The 19,898-nt window shown below is 38.4% G+C and overlaps 2 protein-coding genes across 4 annotated transcripts in view; one reads left to right on the top strand and one right to left on the bottom strand.

Moving 5' to 3' along the window:
* Arl13b (ARF like GTPase 13B) overlaps window positions 1-7,479 on the bottom strand; it is a 67,327-nt gene extending 59,848 nt beyond the window's left edge. For 2 of the 3 annotated variants that reach the window (XM_020183691.2, XM_074072944.1), the window contains exon 1: window positions 7,096-7,477. In XM_020183691.2, the coding sequence (XP_020039280.2) occupies window positions 7,096-7,154 (59 nt within the window). In that variant the 5' untranslated portion in view covers window positions 7,155-7,477. Of the gene's footprint in view, window positions 1-7,095 lie in introns of all 3 variants that reach the window. The other variant, XM_074072945.1, reaches the window with a different exon arrangement.
* Window positions 7,480-13,050: 5,571 nt separating this feature from the next.
* The window catches only part of Pros1 (protein S), an 80,605-nt gene continuing 73,757 nt past the window's right edge, over window positions 13,051-19,898 (top strand). Inside the window, exon 1 of the mRNA XM_020183693.2 lies at window positions 13,051-13,261. Coding sequence (XP_020039282.2) covers window positions 13,186-13,261 — 76 coding nt within the window. The 5' untranslated portion in view covers window positions 13,051-13,185. The remainder of the gene's footprint in view (window positions 13,262-19,898) is intronic.

Below are 19,898 nucleotides of genomic sequence, written 5' to 3'. Positions count from 1 at the left end.
TATAAAACATTTTTTGTAGGGCCAGGTGTGGTGGATGCCTATAATCCCAGCTACGTGGGAGGTGTTGATGGCAGGATTGCAGTTAAAGCAAGCTCAGTCAAAAAAAAGTTAGTGAGACCCTATATGAAAAAAAAAGCTTGTAATCCTAGTTACATAGGAGGCAGATGAAAGAGGATTCACAATCTAAGGCCAGCCTTCGCCAAAAGTGAAAGATCTTACCTGAAATATCAAAAAATTAAAGCCAAAAGGGCTGGGACTCAAGTATTTATCTAGCAAGAACAAGGCCCTGAGTTCAAATTCTACTACCCCCCAAAATTGTTACTTTATGTTTTCATTTAAATTGGTCTTGGACTAGGGGTGTGCTCAAGTGGTAGAGTGCTTGCCTAGCACACAGGAGGGCCTGGATGCAATCTCCTGTAGCAAAATATTTGTTTAACAATAAATTAGTCTTAATTTGCTCCTTTCATGCTATGGAAAGCTTAGGATGCACAAATTTCTTCACACCTGGGTAAAATTAAACCCCATCTTTCTTCAAAACTCATGTCTCCCGTCCTTTTGAATTAGGAATCTGACTAAAAATGTTAAGACAGTAAGGGAGACAGATGCAACATCAAGGTAGAGATGCTAAGCTTTTATCCTGCTTTTGGTTACCCATGGGATACCTGCAAGCCCAAGTGGAAAGTCGGTGCTTTTATAGCAGAAGCAGCCTCAAAGTCCTTGTCACAATGAGACAATGAACGCATCATAGTGGGAGAATGTAGTAGAGCAAAGACACTTATATCTTAAGCCAGGAAGCAAGAAAGTAAGGGACTGGGGTTCCACAATCCCCTTTGAGGGTACACCCACAGTGCCCCAACTTCCTTCCACTAGGCCCCACTTCCTACAAGTTCCCAAAAGCATCACCCTGGAGACTAAGCTATTAACACATGACCTTTGAAGGACATTAAACCAAACCATAGCATGGGACCAACTGTGGTTCAAAAATATTAAATAAAAAATGACAGCATCACAAGTTTTAAATGATGTGCCATTCTGATGAAATCCTATGCCATCTCATGCTTTTCTGCTTTGTTCTGCTTACATGTGAATCATTCCTGTATTCAGCATATCCATGAGTATATGCTATCCACCCACTGGACAAATAACAGTCTTTCCAGTTATGAGACTGTCCATATCCCAGTGCTTGTGTTCAAGACACCCTCATTTTACTTAATAACTGCCCCAAACCACAACGATATTTATAATAGCTATTTCCTTACAGGATATTATTATAGTTGGTTAGCTTTATTATTAGTTACAGTGGTTAATGTCTTACTGTGCCAAATCTATAAGTCAAACTTTATCACTGGTATATATGCATAGGAAAAGTGTAGTATATACAGGATGTATTCATAGTGTTAGGCATCCTCTGGAGGTCATATAACGTACCACTCACAGATAATTGAGAACTTCTATGTTAAGTAGAACCAAAGGAACTGGCCATGTAGGAAAACAAAGCAGAAAGAGGTGCTCAAAATTACGGTTTCTGATTTGAGTAACAGGAAGCCAGATGAGTTCACTAATATGAAACACAGGAGAAACAACATGACATGGAAATGAGAGGGGCCATATGATCAACTTTGGATTTAAACTCTGAGGGGGTAGATCAGTCTTTGTACTGGAAATGTGTTCAGATGAGATGCTAGCATAATATTAGGCTGATCACACAGAGAGGATATATAGAAGAAAAGAACCCTGGAGAAAGCTTAGCATACAGATGAAGAAAGGTACACCAGAAAAAAAAGAGATAGAAAAGAGGCAGGCAATAGGGAAAGAAAAAAATTCAGGAAAAAAAATCAGAGAATTTTAAGAAGAGCATAGTCTCAAGCATCAAATGATACCACAGGTCATATAAGGAAAGGACTAAAAAAGAATACATTGAATTTAATAACCAGGCAGTATCTAGTGTACCAAGAACAATTAAACTGAAGGGTCAGGGTAGAAGTCCTCTAATATAGGGAATTAAGGAATACATAAGGGAGGGGGAAGTTGAGACAGTGACAGCAAATCACACTGGGACTCCTAGTGTGAAGGGAAGGAGAAAGGGTGGGAGTAGCTGCAGTAACAGAGGGTTATTTACTAGACAGAAAAATGGCCTCCCAAAGATGTTCAAACCCTAATCTCTAGAATCTGTGCATTTGTTACCTTGCATAGGAAAGAGAGTTTTGTACATAATGATTAAAGATTTTGAGATGAGAAGGTTAACTTGAAATACCAATAAGGGTCAATATAATCACAAGGGTCTATCAGACTATAATACATGCCACAAGGAAACTCCCTGTGTAGTTCTAAATAACCAAAAATGTCAATTTTTTTTATACAAAATCAGAGAACAGGGTTGGTACCAGTAGTAGGGGGAGGAAGTGGGGAAAAGAGTAGGAGGGTGAATGTGATAAAATATAGTATAGATATGTATGTAAACAGAAAAATGGTATCTGTTGAAACTATTCCAGGAATGGGGGGAGGAGGGGAAAAAGAGATGGTGGAAGGGGTGAATTAAAATATGATACATTTGATATATTATAAAAACTTTTGTAAATGCTGCAATGTACCCAGCACAATAATAAAAAAATTAAATAAATAAATAAAATAAAATAAAAAGAAACGTCACATTTGGATATGCAACAGGACTGCTCTGTGCATTCTGTCACATGGGATATTGAAGAGAAGTATATCCAAGGTTTCAGATTTTATAAAATAATTCTATAGGTTCATCAAAAAAATAAAAATAAAAAAAAGAGAGAGAGAGAGATCAGACAGAAAAGATGTTATGCTGCTGGTTTTAAAGGAGGGGGAAAGAAGCCATGAAGCAAAGAATGCCAAGTAAGCCTCTTAAAGTTAGAAAACCAATGGAAAGTACATTCTCCCCCTAAAGCTTCCAGAAGGGACACAACCTTGCACAGCCATTCTAGACTTCTAACTTCAGAACTGTAAGATAATAAATTTATATGGTTTTAAGACACTAACTTTATAGCGATGTGTTACAGCAGCAATAGGAAACTCTAACTTTATAGCGATGTGTTACTGCAGCAATAGGAAACTATCACATTTAGTTTTGTTTGTTTAGGTAAGAAAGACTTGAGCATGTTTTCATATTAAAGAAGGATAAAAAGTGCTAAAGACCAAGGAGAAAGTGATTCATATTTTTGACAGTAAAATTTATTAATATAAGTGTTCAGATAAAAGTTCAAGTTATAACCCAGAAGTTCTCTCTGTGATTTATGACTTCAGCTGTACATTGATTTTTTATACTTTAAAACTAGCTGAATGATTAACAACTGAAGAGAGGAAATGGGATATAGAACAGAGTCATAAGAATTAGCCTTGGAGAGTGGATCCCCCTCTAGAGCCTCCAAGTACAGCCCTGCTGACCCTTGATTTCAGTCTCCTGATGCTGACTTCAGACTTCTGGCCTTCAGAACTGTGACAGAATTAAATGTCTGTTGTTTTGAACCACAAGGCAAAAAGAAAAGAATTAACCTTGGAAAGGAAAATGGCTCCTCCTTTCACTAAAATAGGAAGAAAAGAGAAGGGTAAGTTTCATATAGTAATAAATATAAATATGAATTGAGGAGAATAAATTATTAATCCATATTTATTTCTGAGGATAACAGATACCATTTACTACTACCATGACTACTATACACTGTGCATCAAATACTTGTATAAATTGTCTCTCAAAATGCTGCAAGATAGAAACTGGGAAAAATACAGTTGGAAAGAAGGAAAAGTGCTAAAACTCTTAGAACTCAGAACCCACTCCATTTGACTCAAACACTGTATTGAGAAACTTGGCAGATATTACTGTGACCAAAGTTAATATTACTAATAGTAAGACACACCAGTATCATGTACCCTTTGATGAAATGCACTGTAAAGGACACATCACCTTCCTAGTATTCTTTCTAAAAATGCAACACTTTAGTCAAATCACAAGAAAACAAAAGATAAACAGATTGAGGGGTATTCTACAAAAAAAAAAAAAAAAACAAGAACTACAGTACTGTTCAAAATTTCAAGGTTAAGAAATATAAAGGGAAAGGAAAGTCTGAGGAACTGTCACAGACTGAGGGAGACTAAAGGACATGGCAAATGCAGTGTGGAATCCTAGACTGAATCCTGGATAGAAAAAGAGGATGTTAATCAAAAATAACTTGTGAACTCGGGCTACTTAGTTAATAGTATTGCACTGAAATTAGTTTTTTAGTCTTGATATTGAACTATGTTTCAAAATTAAAAATTTAAACAAAACAGGCATTGTACTGCTCTGGAAAAAGTCACTTATCTATGGGTAGAGTACTGTAGTCTGTTCAAGATTCATTTACATAGCTTGAAAGTCTAGGTTCAGGTTCTGACTTGTAGTTAATAACAGTAAGAATGGCTTGAAAACTGGCTGGGTTCCTGTATGGCCTAGCATATCCTGATGCCTGAACTAGACTGGTGCCTTAACACTTGATCTCCGACTCCTGCCTTGTCCATATCAAACAAATCTAATCCCTGAGCCCAATTTCTAAAATGATACATTCAAGGAGAGAGCATCTAAGTGAGGAGAGGTGGGTAAATATAAAAGATACAGAATATCTCAGATCACTTCTCAGCCTTTTGGTTAAGATAAGTGCAGAATATACTAGATAAATCAGCAAAGTAATCTCAATATACTCTGTTATTAATAATCATTATCTTCTACATTTGTGAGCACATTTTCAGAAAATAATATATATTGGGCATGCAGTAGCATACCCAAAACTTAAAAATTCAACAGTAAACATTAATATGATACTCAGAGGCCATTTTTCCTGAAAAAGTACAAAACAGCATAAAAGCACAAAATTTCATAAAAGCACAAAAAAGTGAGCACCGCTTGTTCACTTCTCATTTATTCCACTAAAACAAATAGAAGTACTTAATAATATAATTTGCCTAGGAATGATTATTGGCAAAAGGTGATCAATTGCATAAAATATTTAGTAAATATTTATTCAGCCACTATTATGAACCAAGAATTGGATAAAGGTGCTAAAAAGACAGGAGTGATTTAACTTATTGTCAAATATTTTTACAGCTAATGCTATCCAACACTGAGACATATTTACCTATCATTCCTTTATACTAAGCTATGATCTAGATTAGCAAGGTTCAATAGAAAGATAACGCAATCCTTCATAAAAGTTTAAGTTTTTGTTGGGCACCAGTGGCTCATGCCTGCAATCCTAGCTACTCAGGAGGCAGAGATCAGGAGGATTACTGGGTAAATAGTTTGTGGCTCAAGGGGTAGGCCCTAAGCTCAAGCCCCAGTACTGAAAAAAATAATTCTAGCTACTAATTTCTTTAAAAAGTTAAAAAGACAAAATATTCATTGTAATAGGTTACTTAACCCATATTAAGAGACTATTTTTTGCAAATGTCTTCACACTTTACTATGTAGTATACACTTTTGACACTTCAATTTGGAATAGCCACATTTCAAATGCTCAACAGCCATATGTAGCTAGTTGCTACCCTACTGAACAGCACAAATCAAGATGTTGCTTATTAAGGAAGAAAATAAACTATGTTGCAGGGTTGAATTTTAATTCTGCTTTACTAATAAAATTCAACTATCTATTTTACTTGAAAATGAATATTTTCCTTTCTCTGAACTCTGTCTTTTCTTTGAACATATTCCAGAGAATATACTATTGCTGCTATGAGAATTAAAAATAAGAATAAGTTGGCTTTTTGATTGCTTTTAGTTGGAAAGGACATATGCTATCATACTCTCATAAAAATGAAATACATTTTTTTTAAAAACTAAACAGAGAAAAATATTAAGGGACATATACTATGTATAATTTTCAAGTGTTAATGAGATTCTGAAGTAAGACTAGAATATGACTAAAACATATAACCCAAAGGCTACACATCCAAAAACATACCTGGGACTCTTAAAAGTCAATCACATTACTTATATTTAAAACATTCAAATCCAGGTAAGAGTTAATAGGGGAAAATGAATTTTCAAAAGTTTTCTTTAAAGCAAATTTCCAAACACATTTATTTCCCTTTAAATGAGTAACTCTTCAGATTCATTCATTAAAGAACAGTTCATACTTGTGACAAATACTATATTTGAAAAGTTACTGACCTTTTTTTTTAATTTGCTATATTTTACCCTTGGCCTAACTCTAAAGAAGAGTTAGTATGGAAAGTCAACATTTATAAAGAGTAAAAAACTCAAGGTGCCTTTATTTTAAAAGCACCATTTTCACTCACTCTTTTTCTAACACAATGCCTGGTACATGTTATTTTTGTAACAAATATTTATTGAATGAACACCAAAGTAACAGGCACTGAACATTAATACACCTAACACTGCGAAGTGAAATACTAGATAATGAGTTCTTTCAATTAGAAGGTTTTACTAGAGTCCATATAAAAACTGAAGCCAAGTTATAGTTAAGAAAATGCTGTTTATCGTGTATTCTCATTGAATACAACACTTCTGAGGCAGATATTATCACCCAATTTAATATATAAGGAAGATGAGGCCAAAAGTTGTTGAATCATATAATTTTTAAGTAGTGGAGCCAGAGCCAAGATTTCAATTATGTGTGTGTGTGTGTGTGTGTGTGTGTGTGGGTGTGTGTATGAGAGAGAGAGAGAGAAGAGAGAGAAAGAGAGAGAGAATGAGATCTGTGCGTATTATGAAAACTATGATGGGTATATTTTGCCTCTCTGTTTCCATTACAAGTTTTAGAAGAAACGTACACAACTGATAGTTTTCCAGTATCTTCTCTTCTTTTTTCTCTCTTCCCGTCTCCCCCCACCCCACATTTAAAGAAACGCGTATCTAGTTAAACTACAACATAAATAAGCACTGTTGATGAGAATTTAAAGACACCTAACAAAAAGGCTTGTCTCCAGTCCCTTCCTCCCAAGACGAGTCAAACTGGGAGGGAGCGCATCCCCAGAGGCCGGGCGGAGACTACGGCAGGCGCAGGGAGAAGGCGGTGCGGGTCCCGGCCCGGGGCGCAGCTATCCCACCCCGACAGCGCCCGGACAGCCGCTCCAGCCTACCTGACAGGCTCCCGCCACCGCTTGAACCAGCTGCAGCAATTGGCCATCAGACTGAACATCCCAGGTCGCTCCACCCGTCACCTCCCATCCGAGCCTGAGGCGGGGAGGGGCCCCTAGCCTTCGGAGCTGACCTCAGTGCCCCCGCCCGCCCCAAAGCGACCGTAAGGCGAATAGGCCCAGAAGACGGGGTGGGAAGGAGCTGAAGGAGACCAGTCCGAGCACCAAGCCCCTCCAACCGCGTGGGCCCGCGAGCTGGCTGGTCACCACTGCCCTCCTCCCACAGGGACAGTGGGACCAAAGGGGCAGATTCACCGCAAAGGCGTTAGCCAGACTCGGCCAAAGAAAACCCCCGCGTCGACGTGCTGACGTTTCTCCGAGGCTCTGAAGACCCTCCCCCCTAGTACCGCCCATATTGAGCTTCTCCAATCATCGATTGAGGACCTGCGTTGGGCCCCTCTGAGTGGCTGAAGGGGCCTGGCCCCGCCTCTTGTGGCCAGGGAAAAGGCAGACGTCTAGAAAAAGGAGGTGGAGCTAGGGAAAGATGGCTCTTGTAACTAGGCAACCAGAGCGTCCAGCGATAAAATGAGGGATCCGGATAGAGCTCAGGCAAGCCTGTTTTTATACCCATGCAAAATGTGTTACCTGTCGAGGATATTGTTTCCCATCTGTCCCTAGTACCTCCAGCTGAGACCCGGAGATCTCCCGTCTCGTGGGTGGATTTTGTTTTGTTTTTGTTGTATAGTAGGGATAGGGATCCTCTAGGGTTCTGGCAGACTCAGCAAAATTCAGGAGCAATACCCTGAGGCAATAATAAATTAAAGACAAAGTTATCACAATAGTTCAAGTGAGAGTGATATTTGGCTCTATATAGATTATAGCTATTTGTTATGTAAAATATGAAATGTAATTATATTTATTTGATTACAAAAGAAATATATGTTCATTTTAGAAATTGTGAAAAGAGCACGAAAAAAGGAACAATATGAAGAAAATTATATTTCACACTCACCTCTCAAAGATATCCAGTGTTAAGATTTTGATGTGTGTTCTTTCCTGGATTTTTAGATACATAGATTGATTGCTGTTTGATTCCTGCATTTTGAGGTTGTGATATACTGGCTCTCTTAATATTTTATTTTATTAAACTTTTTTTGGTGGTACTGGGATTTGAACTCAGGGCCTCATGCTTGCTAGCAGGCATTCTGCCACTTGAGCCATTCTGCCAGCCCAATATTTTATTTTTAAAGAAGTATACAATATCTGAATTTCTAATATATCCTGGGAAAAGAGAAATGAGAAATACATAACAAAACTGCATGCATGATATGTAGAGGTGTGTGCATTCATTAGGTTTCCAATTAAATATATAGTTTCAAATTCTGGTAAAAAGGAAAGAGCACTGTGAATCCCAAGGTATTCAGGGAAGTCATGGTTTGGGACTTAGATCTAAGTTTTAAATTATTCTCCACACTTTACTAACTTATCTCATGAGCTTAATGTCTCTGAATCTCTGCACCCATCTGTAAAATTTTTAATGAAACTATGTAGTTTGAGAGCTGGAGGTATGACTCAAGCGGTAGAACACATGGCCCTGAATTCAAGCACCAGTACCATCACCAAAAAAAAAAGCTACTTTGCAGAGTTAGTAAGATAATAAATTAGAAAAATACAGCTCAGTAGCAATTACTAATAAACATTTATGGCATGTTATATCCTCCTACCTCACATGTGGTGAGTTATGAGAGGGCATGGTGGGATAAGTAAAAAATTCTCCCATACCTATAAGCCATATTAGTAATATTTCTGCTAACTCTACTTTATTACCCAGTTTCTACAACTGGTATTTTGCAAGCTTTAAAAAGCTCTATTGTTGATATTTACTCTTTTATCCATTTCCTGTGATGGGACTTCAGTCCCAACAAAACATACTCTTTATATATAATTTATGATTTCTTCATTACCAGACCTTTTGTATCATTTAATAAATTTAATGTAATAAAACTCTTCTAAAACTCTGCCTTGGCCTTAGCCTTTGTCTGTTATGCTCTAGTCTGGTTCTATTCTTATCTTCCTGGCCTTTCTTCCTCTGACTTCCCATATGTATTCTCTAAGATCTGACTATATCCGTCTACTCCTTTAAAGACATATTCTTTTGGAGAATTCAATTATTACTTCTGTGACTGAAGGTTCTACTTATGTGGGTGTTCCTTGAGAATTTATGCAACCATACTCAACACCATTTTTTCCAAAAATATATAATCAACATTAGCTCTAATTCATAGCTTCCCCAATTGTGATAGTGATATATTTCTAGTGTCAACAGCCACTCATTGAATTAAGTTGACTTTTAGTATTTCAATACTCTAAGTGGTTTTATATGCATAATAGCTTTTCCACATTTCTAGTACTGGGAATTTAAACTCAGAGTTTCACACATGCTAGGCAAGTGTTCTACAACTTGAGCCACACACCCAGTCCTTTTGTGTTTTAGTTATCTTTGAGATATGGGCTCTCATTTTTGCCAAGGCTGGCCTGGAACTGAGATCCTCCTGATCTCCATCTCCTCAGTAGCTCGCATTATAGACATGAGCCACTAATGCCAGCCTATTTCTCTTTTCTTAAGGCACATGAGATACTTTCCCCACCCTCTGGAATTAGACATGCCATGTGATTTGCTCTGTACAATGAAATGTGAGTAGTGTATACTTTTTGGTGAAAACATTTAAGAGCTGGTGCACAGTTCTCCATGTTCTTTCTTCCCTTGTAATGATAGTTGTGAGAGCCTATGTTGACTCTGACATACTATAAAATAGAAATAGTATGGCATGCTGAGCCAACATATGGAAGACACCTGCTTGGAAAATCATGTAGTCTTAGATTTCCCATGAACAACCACTGAATTATTATAATTTTGTGACTATTTCATCATGGCACAATCTAATTTACTATGAATGATGAAAATAGGCTGGCTGCTACCATTCTAATCAAGATTCTTATGTTTGAGATGTAGGTCAGTGATACAAAATTCACCTAAGCATATTCAAAGCCCTAGGTTCAATTTACAGCACTGCAAACAAATAAACAAAATAATATGAAACAAAACATCAAGACTCTCATTTCATGATCACTGTTGGTAATTTGGAATAATTTTTGACACTCAAATTACTAAATTTAAATTGAATGGTTTTGAACCAGTTGCTATTTTAGCCTCTAGAGATATAGTTGTGAAAAAAAGCATAAAAAAATTCCTGACCTTATGAATCTTAAAATCTACTGGTGGGGAAGGATGATAAGGTGAATAACAAACATAATAAGTGGATTAGACAATTTATTAGTTGAAGATAATGTGGAAAAATGTAAAATGGGTAAGGGAATAAGAATAGAATTAGGATGGGATTAGATGAAAAGTTAAATTTTGGGCAGGTTTTGGTTGTGTATTTAGAATTGTACCAAAATCAGTGGAATGAGATTGACCAAAGTGTTAATATTAACCTAGAACCAAATATCATCATAGTGTGAAAATCTGACATAAATTAAAAGCTTGAAACTTTTATCTAAAAGTGTATTATTGAATTTTATTATTAAGCATCTCAGATGATTTTTCAAATTTTGATAGTACATCATATGACACAGAGTTTAGCATTGACATTGACACTGTGATGCACACTTGTGAGACTAAAACGATAGTCACTTTCAACTGAAGTTTTTGGTGGAGCAAGATTTCTTTCTTGTTCTTTTTCTTTTGGGTACCTCATGTTTCTTTTAACATTCCCTTCTTCCTTCTCTTTATCTTTTTTATGTTTGTATTGGAGGTGCTTTATTATGAATGTTGCAATTCACAATTTTGGACATGTTCCCTTTTTGAAAATTTTTGAGGTACCAAAGTTGATAATCATTCAGATCATCCTCAGAAGATAAGGAGATTCCCCAAAGTGGCTTTTATCTGAAGACTCAGGACCTACATTGAATTTTAAATACAGTACTTAAAAATTATTTTGTTTATTACAATTCAAGCTATTCTTTATAGATTAAACATATATTTACATTTGAATCACTTGGAGCTGAGAATCAGAGGAACCAAGAAGAAAGAAAATTTCAAACAGGGAAGGGTCACAGATATACTGAAAAATTCTTTTTTCTCTAAGTTGAAAGGTTTAGAATATGCCATACACCAACTATGCCACTTGGGCATATGGGATATTTTGAGATAAAGGCAATGAAAAACCAGCAGAAGCAGAGGAATCTCCTTACTTCCCCCTTAACTACCTAAAATAAAGTATTAATTTCCTCTTTTTAAAGGAAATTGTGTTAGCCAGCTTTCTCACCATGGCAAAATACCTGAGAAAAATCAGCCTAAAAAAAAAAAAGGAAAAGTTTATTTCTGTTCATGTTTCAGAGGTTTCAGTCCATGGATACTTGGCCCTGATACTTTGGGCCTGTTATGGCAAAGTACATCATGGTGATGGGATTGTTTTCTGGAAGAAAGGCATTGAGTGCTGGAAAAAAGCTGCTCATTTCATGGCTGCTGGAAAGCCAAGGAAAACTTCAGAGAAGAGACAAGAATTTCAGTATCTGCTTCAAGGCCCCAGTGACTTTCCACTAGAACTACTTCCTCAAGGTTCCACCACCAGCAGCACCATGGGCTGGCCACCTAGCCTTTAAAGTGTGAGTCTTTGGGAGACACTCCAGATCCAAAGTATAATAGAAATTTACATTTATAAAGGAAGTCTCTGTTAGTAAAGAATCTACTGTCCCAGGAAGAGAGATACTCCTAGAGACAACTTCCATTACCTTAGATACTCTCACCTGCAGAACAAGGCAACACTTTTTTTTTTTCTTCAGTACTGGGGTTTGAACTCATGGCCTACACCTTGAGCCACTCCTCCAGCCCTTTTTTGTGAATATAGGGTCTTGCAAACTATTTGCCTGGGCTGGCCTCCTGATCTCTGCTTCCTGAGTAGCTAGGATTGCCACCAGCATCAGGTTTTTGAGATTTGCTTTTTATTTATTTTTTTGGTGGGACTGGGGTTTGAACTCAGGACTTCAGACAGACACTTCTTGACCTTACTTTCCTAACCCCTACCTTCCCCTAATTTGCCTGCTTTCTCCCAAAGCCTCAAACTCCTATTCCTTTAAATAGTTCAGGATGATAAATGTCCCTCGTAAGTCTATCGTAAGTCAATTTAATTCTAGGCAGAGCATAGCAGATGATACTACTGAGGCTTGGAATGGCAGGAAGTGGCAAGTGTATGTATTGCAATCTTAACTCAGGTAGGTTAGCGCCAGAGGCAGACTAAAGGTAGTGTGCAAAGAACAAGCTGTTCGAAGGTGATGTGATTTGATACATTCTTTTGTTTCTTAAGTTTTTAAAATTTCTTTTATTCATATGTGCATACAATGTTTGGGTCATTTCTGATACATTATGGGTTTTGTTTTGTTTTGTTTTGCAAAACATTGTTTTTGTTTTTTTACCACAAATACCATATCTAACCAAAAATGTAGATGATCCAAAGGATCCCATTTTCTCCCATTATTTCTATTCTCTACATTCTTCCTGAAGTCCTCATTTAGCTTCTAGGTTTTGGTTATATCCTCCTTGCCAACTCAGTCTCTCAACTCTTTCTAACTGTGGAGATCCTAACCTCTGAGTCCTGAAAGTTCTCCTGACCACTCAATCCCCCGGCCCAGCTCGCTGGAGGTCTTTCTGAGCCCTCTCCCCTCTCCCCTCCCTCTTTGGAAACTTCACATTCCGGAGAAAGGAAAGACAGGACTTTGGGGATTTGAGAGGAAGGACCTGTCCGCATTTACTAGGCCTCTGACACACTCCCTCTCTCTCTCTCCGAGCCCTTCCCCCAGCTCCGAGGAGCTTCCTGGAAATGTCCTCGTTATCACTTCCCCCCGGCGGCTGGGGGCTGGGAGCGGGCGGTCCCCTCCGCCCCCGGCTGCTCGGCCAGCGCTCGGGCTCCCAGGCGCCGCGGCGGCGCAGTGCTGGCTGAGCCGAGTCCCGACTCGCAGCTGCGCGAGCGCCGCGCGCTCAGGTCCTGGCCGCGCCGCGCCACCGTCCCCGCCCGCGCCTCCGCGTGCTTTGCAATGAGGGTCCTGGCTGTGCGCTGCGGGGCGCTGCTGGCGTGCCTCGCCCTGGTGCTTCCCGTCTCAGAGGCAAACTGTGAGTAGTCCTAGCTTCTTGTCTTACCCTCTCCCCAGCACGGCCAAACGAACTATGTGCCCTGGTTGGCATAGGATTTTCTCCAAGGCTGCAGCCTCCTAGAAAGTTTCCCTTGAGTCCTGACAGCCACTCAGCCATCAGGAGCAGCTGTGGAGGCAGTGAAATGGTGGGGTAGGATCAATATTTGCCCGGCTTTGGAAGTCATGTGTTGCCTATGGGACTGATGCAAGAACTTGAGTGACACTAAGTATCAATGAAGGAATTAGAACATTTACGCAGTGCTCCAACCCCGCAACTGAAATTCCAATCAGAGAACAAGGATACACACATTCCAGTATATGAGTAGGGAAGCAGAGTCAACCCCTGTGTCCTCTCTTTGTACACAGCCTGTCTCCAACCTGCTCCCCCTCCTGCAACTAACATTTCTTTTGCAATTTCTGGACTTTGAGCTTGGGTTGCTTGTCTCACATTGACAAACTGTTTCAGGATAACGGACGTTTTGAGTAGCAGTAGGCAGATGTCATTTTCTAACCTTGAAATAAAAATGACTGTTAAATATTATTTTGTACTGAGGATCATTTTGTGCTGAGGATTTTCGACACTGCGTGCCACTGATCTGAAGTGGTGACATGAATTCTTTGCACCTTATCTTTGGAGTTCCTGTTCTTTATGTTCCAGTACTCAGATCTAGGCATCATATTGTTTTCTTCAGAAAAGATTTATAAGGCGTATCAAGGCTTTTGGTACATTTTAGTTGTCAGTTTAGTTTCTATGTCAGTTTAGTCTACGTTTAGTTTCATATGTTTAAATACGTTCATGATTAAGAATGCTTTCTTGTGCTATTTTATTTTCAGGAATTGGCACACGAGCAATAACTGAATTTACAAATAATGTTTAGGCTGCTTAGAGCTCCAAAGCAAACTTTTCAAAGACAGTATTAAGTAGTAATTTACTAAAATTCCAACAGTTTTTATTAATTAGTGATCAGGATGTATGTAGAAAATTTAAAGTCTAAAACATTACTTGTTGAACTTATATATTAAAGAGTTACAATTACAAATCTCCAAGAGATTTGTTCTATAACCAAGCCTATATTACACGTGCTAATTCAGTATCTATATAATTCATTAGGACAATCAAATATTTCTGAAACTGGTGTTTTGGAGAAGAGAAGAGTGAAAAGATGGCTTACTACATTTATCCAAAAAATGTTCTTGGCCCTTTCTTCTTGTACACATTTTTTTGTCTGAATCTGGGCAGAGGTAAAAATTATGTGTGTATGCTATCTATGTATATATTATACATACATATGTAATATGTGAAGAATCACAATTGTCACATGTAGACACTGATAGAGTAGATAAATTAATTCTACTAGTGTCTCTCATAAAGAATAGTTGGCCCCATAATGGCCATTTAAAAATTTTTGGCTTCTTAATTGGATTACAAATCATCTTTGGTTTACTGATGAGGAAATTTAGATACAGATGGGATGCTTTCACTCTCTAAGTCTTCTTTTGTTTTTGTTTTGGGTTTTTATTGTGGTGTTGGCGATTGAACGCAGAGCTTCATGCATGCTAGGCAAGTGCTCTACTTCTGAACTACAGCCCTAGTCTCCCAGCTCTGTAGGATTTTAAATTTGAGATATAATTAGAATTCTGAACACTATATTTATAATTCATTCTGTAGCCCATAGAATATTGTTGCTATTTAAAGAAAAATGTTTACAAATAACAGATTTTTTAAGAGAAGTTGTGGCAATCATGTGACTCAACTTCTTCATTTTAATAAGTAATGCAATTATTCAAGAGATATTAACTTCCCAGGTAATATATATATATATATATATATATATATACACACACATATATATATATATATATATAAAATGATATGGTGGTACATTTATTTGTGTAAGAGAGAACATATACATGTATATTTGAAATATATACTGTCTACATATTTTAATCATTTCTCATAGAGGGCTTGTGCCAAAAGGGAAGTGGGAATAAGAGTATATCTATTTTGGCTAGGCTTAATTTGGCCTTATACAGACTTCCCCTTTGGTTGGATGTGGTCTATCTTGCACATTACTGACACATAATTTCTTTTTTTTATTATTCATTTATTCACATGTGCATACATTGTTTGAGTCATTTTTCCCTCCTGCTCCCGCCCCCACCCTCTCTCCCCCTCCCTGCAGAACCTGTTCTGTGCTTTTCTCCAGTTCTGTTGAAGAGTAGAAATAAGCAATAATAAGAAAGACATAGCATTTTTGCTAATTGAGATAAGGATAGTTATACAGAGAGATTCCTAGCATTGCTGTCATGTACAAATGTAGTACAACCCAGGTTGATTCATCTCTAACTGATCTTTACACTGGTTCCTGATCCCCTTCTTGTGTTGACCTCTGTCGCTTTAAGTTTTCTGTATTAAGAGTGGGAGAAAATATTTGCCAACTATACATCAGACAAAGGACTGATAACCAGAATATATAGGGAACTTAAAAAACTAAATTCTCCCAAAACTAATGAACCAATAAAGAAATGGGCAAGTGAACTAAACAGAACTTTCTCAAAAGAAGAAATTCAAATGGTCAAAAAGCACATGAAAAAATGCTCACCATCTCTAGCAATAAAGGAAATGCAAATTAAAACCACACTAAGATTCCACCTCACACCTGTTAGGATAGCCATCATTAGCAACACCACCAACAACAGGTGTTGTCGAGGATGTGGGGGAAAAAGGAACCCTCTTATACTGTTGGTGGGAATGTAAACTAGTACAACCACTTTGGAAATAAATTTGGAGGCTACTTAAAAAGCTAAACATTGATCTACCATTTGATCCAGCAATACCACTCTTGGGGATATACCCAAAAGACTGTGACACAGATTACTCCAGAGGCACCTGCACACCCATGTTTATTGCGGCACTATTTACAATAGCCAAGTTATGGAAACAGTCAAGATGCCCCACTACTGACGAATGGATCAAGAAAATGTGGTATCTATACACAATGGAATTTTATGCAGCCATGAAGAAGAACGAAATGTTATCATTCGCTGGTAAATGGATGGAATTGGAGAACATCATTCTGAGTGAGGTTAGCCTGGCCCAAAAGACCAAATATCGTATGTTCTCCCTCATATGTGGACATTAGATCAAGGGCAAACACAACAAGGGGATTGGACTATGAGCACATGATAAAAGCAAGAGCACACAAGGAAGGGGTGAGGATAGGTAAGACACCTAAAAAACGAGCTAGCATTTGTTGCCCTTAACGCAGAGAAACTAAAGCAGATACCTTAAAAGCAACTGAGGCCAATAGGAAAAGGGGACCAGGAACTAGAGAAAAGGTTAGATCAAAAAGAATTAACCTAGAAGGTAACACACACGCACAGGAAATCAATGTGAGTCAATGCCCTGTATAGCTATCCTTATCTCAACCAGCAAAAACCCTTGTTCCTTCCTATTATTGCTTATTCTCTCTCTACAACAAAATTAGAAATAAGGGCAAAATAGTTTCTGCTGGGTATTGAGGGGGTGGGGGGGAGAGGGAGAGGGTGGTAAGGGAGGGGGTGGGGGCAGGGGGGAGAAATGACCCAAGCCTTGTATGCACATATGAATAATAAAATTTAAAAAAATATTAAACTGCTTTACAATTTGTAATATAAAAAAAAAAGTTTTCTGTATTAATTCCTCTGGAGTGGGGACATCAAATGCTTTCATGTTGTGGGTTTTCTATATAACCCTGTACCTCCCGTATATGTTCTCCCCTTGTCATGCAACCCAAGTTGTACAACATTGCTGTATTTGCCCTTGATCTAAAGACGGCATATGAGGAAGAACATACAATTTTTGGTCTTCTGAGTCTGGCTAACCTCGTTCAGAATGATGTTCTCCAGTTCCATCCATTTACTTGCAAATGATAAGATTTCATTCTTCTTCATGGCTGAGTAAAGTTCCATTGTGTATAAATATCACATTTTCTTAATCCATTCGTCAGTGGTGGGGCATCTTGGCTGTTTCCATAACTTTGCTATTGTGAATAGCGCTGCAATAAACATGGGTGTGCAGGTGCCTCTGGAGTAACCTGTGACTGATACATATTTTTCTTCTCTTTTTGTTCTCGCTTCTATCCTTTAACTATCCTATTCGCTATTTATGTACCCTCGTGTTCTTAAGTTTTCTTTACTTCAAAGGGCAAAATATTGATAGAGATTTTATCAAGGTTAACTTACAGTTGAGGTTTGAGCTGTAAGAGTTAAGAGACAGTTTCTGATATAGTAATGACAATAATAAACCCTACATAGGCCAGATGATGTGGCTCGCAGCTGTAATCCTAGCTACTCAGAAAGTGGAGGTCAGGAGGGTGGAGGTCAGGAGGGTGGAGGTTTGAGGCCAGTTCATGAGACCGTCATCTCAACCAATAAAAAGCTGGGCATGGTGGCAAGGGCTATGGTCCCAACTATGAGGGAATTTGGAAGGGTAAATAGGATCGTGGTCCATGCCAGCCCAGATATAAACATGAGACCCTATACCAAAAATAACTAAAGCAAAAAGGGCTGGGGCATGACTCAAGTCATACAGCACCTTCCTACTTAGCTCAAGGCCCTTGCTAGAGAACACAGTAATGCTCTTCATAATAGACATTTTCTGTTCACCAAGTTTAATATCCTTTTTGTAGCTTAAATAATTAAATATTTAAACATTCAAACATTATGAGACACCTAATAACATATCTATCAGTGTTCTTTATCTATCAGTAATAATAATGAATTCTTGCCAAATAGAGGAAGGAAGGAATGTATTAGTCAACATTCTGTCACTGTGAAAAAAATACCAAAGAAAATCATCTCAAAGAAGGAAAGGTTTATTTTGGCTCACAGTTTCAGTACCTTCAGTCCAGGGTTGCTTGACTCGGTTGTTTCTGGCCAAGTGGTGAGACAGAACATCAAGACAATAGCAGTGGCAGACCAGAAGCAAAGGAGAGGCAGCTCACTTTTGTAACAAAGCACCTCCTTCCAAACCCATTAAGCTACGAATCCATCAATGGATTAATCCATTGGTGAAGTCAAAGATTTCATGATCCAATTACCTCCCAAAGGCCCAAACTCTAAATACTGCTGCATTAGGAACTGAGTCTGTAACACCTGAGTTTTTGGAGGACGTTTAAGATCTGAAACATAACATTCTGCCCCTGACCCTCAAAGGCTCATGTCCATCATACAATGCAAAATGCTCAGTCCCTCTCTAATAGTGCCCAAAGTCTTACCCGTTCCAGCACTGTTCAAAAGTACAAGTCCAAAGTCACCTTCGGGGGTGGTGGAGAGGTATGTCTCCTCTGAGACTCAAGACCAATTCTCAAAGCAAAACCCCTTTAAAAATCTAATAAGCAAGCTACATACTTCCAATATACAATGGCACAGAGTAATCACGCCTATTCCAAAAGGGAGGAATAAGCAGCTAGGATTGTAGCTCTGGGGTACATGCTCTTGCTTAGGATGCCCAAGGCCCTGGGTTCACTAAAAAAAACAAAAGAAAAAAACAAGTTTCCAATAGGGAGGGATAGGAAAAATAGCAAGGAGGAAGCCAACCAAAGTAACACTGAAACGCTGCAGCAGCAAACGTTACATCTTTTAGCTCATGTTGGGTATGTGGGGCACATGTCATGATGTGAACTCCAAAGGCCACCCCTGCAGTCTTGCTGACTGCAACTCATGTAGGTACTCTCTCGGGTGGCTCTGCTTGCTACCTACAGCTTCCCTTGTTCCATGCTCCTGACATCTCTATCTTCCTGGTGTCTCCAGTGTAGTTCAGTTTCACTCTCACATCTTCACACATCACCGTCAGGGGCCATTGCCAGAGACTCTGACCTTGCCACACACATACTGTATGGTCTCCCAAGCTTTCTTTTGAAATTTTGATAGAAGAGTCCGTGACCCCATAACTCTTGTATTCTACATGCCTGCAAAACCAGAACCACATAGATGGCACCAAGTTCTGTTGCCAGCAGCAGCAGTAGTCAGCTCCACTTGGACCATGGCAGCGGTGGTCTCCAAGTGCCTTGTTGTCTGAACACTGGAAAATTAATACTGGGGAAACAACTTCCTAGGTGACCTTTTGGGAACAGAACACTTGAGCTCTCTCCTTAAATAAAAGATTAATACTTTGTACCTTTGAGCCCATGAGGAGTGGGGTCTTATTATTCTTGGGATGAAGCATCCCAAGATGCCTTGAATCTGTAGTTTCAAGCCTTCCTCTCTGGGTGTGCTAACTGGACCCTATTGAGGAATGGCTTCTTTCTGTTATGCAGATGTTATTTGCATTGTATTAGAGAAATATTTCAAATAGTATTTTTGGAAAGAAGGGCATATATGTATGTTATACAATCAGTAATTAGAATATGATGCCTGTCATCACAGCTATGCAGGAAACATAAATAGTATTGTGGCCCAGGCCAGTTGGGGCATAAGCATGAGATCCTATTTAAAATATAGCTGTATAAAAAAGGCTGGGGTCATAGCTCAAGTGCTCTGAGTTCAAACCCCCAGTATTTCCAAATTTCATATATATTCTTCCAAATGTTATATGAGTATTCAATTTTATAAAAATAAATTACACCGATTGACAA

This window comes from Castor canadensis, chromosome 5, assembly GCF_047511655.1.
Source record: "Castor canadensis chromosome 5, mCasCan1.hap1v2, whole genome shotgun sequence".
Classification (NCBI taxonomy): Eukaryota; Metazoa; Chordata; class Mammalia; order Rodentia; family Castoridae; genus Castor; species Castor canadensis.
The sequence above is the reverse complement of the archived record's forward strand: the minus strand, read 5'-3'. Positions and strand labels throughout refer to the sequence as shown.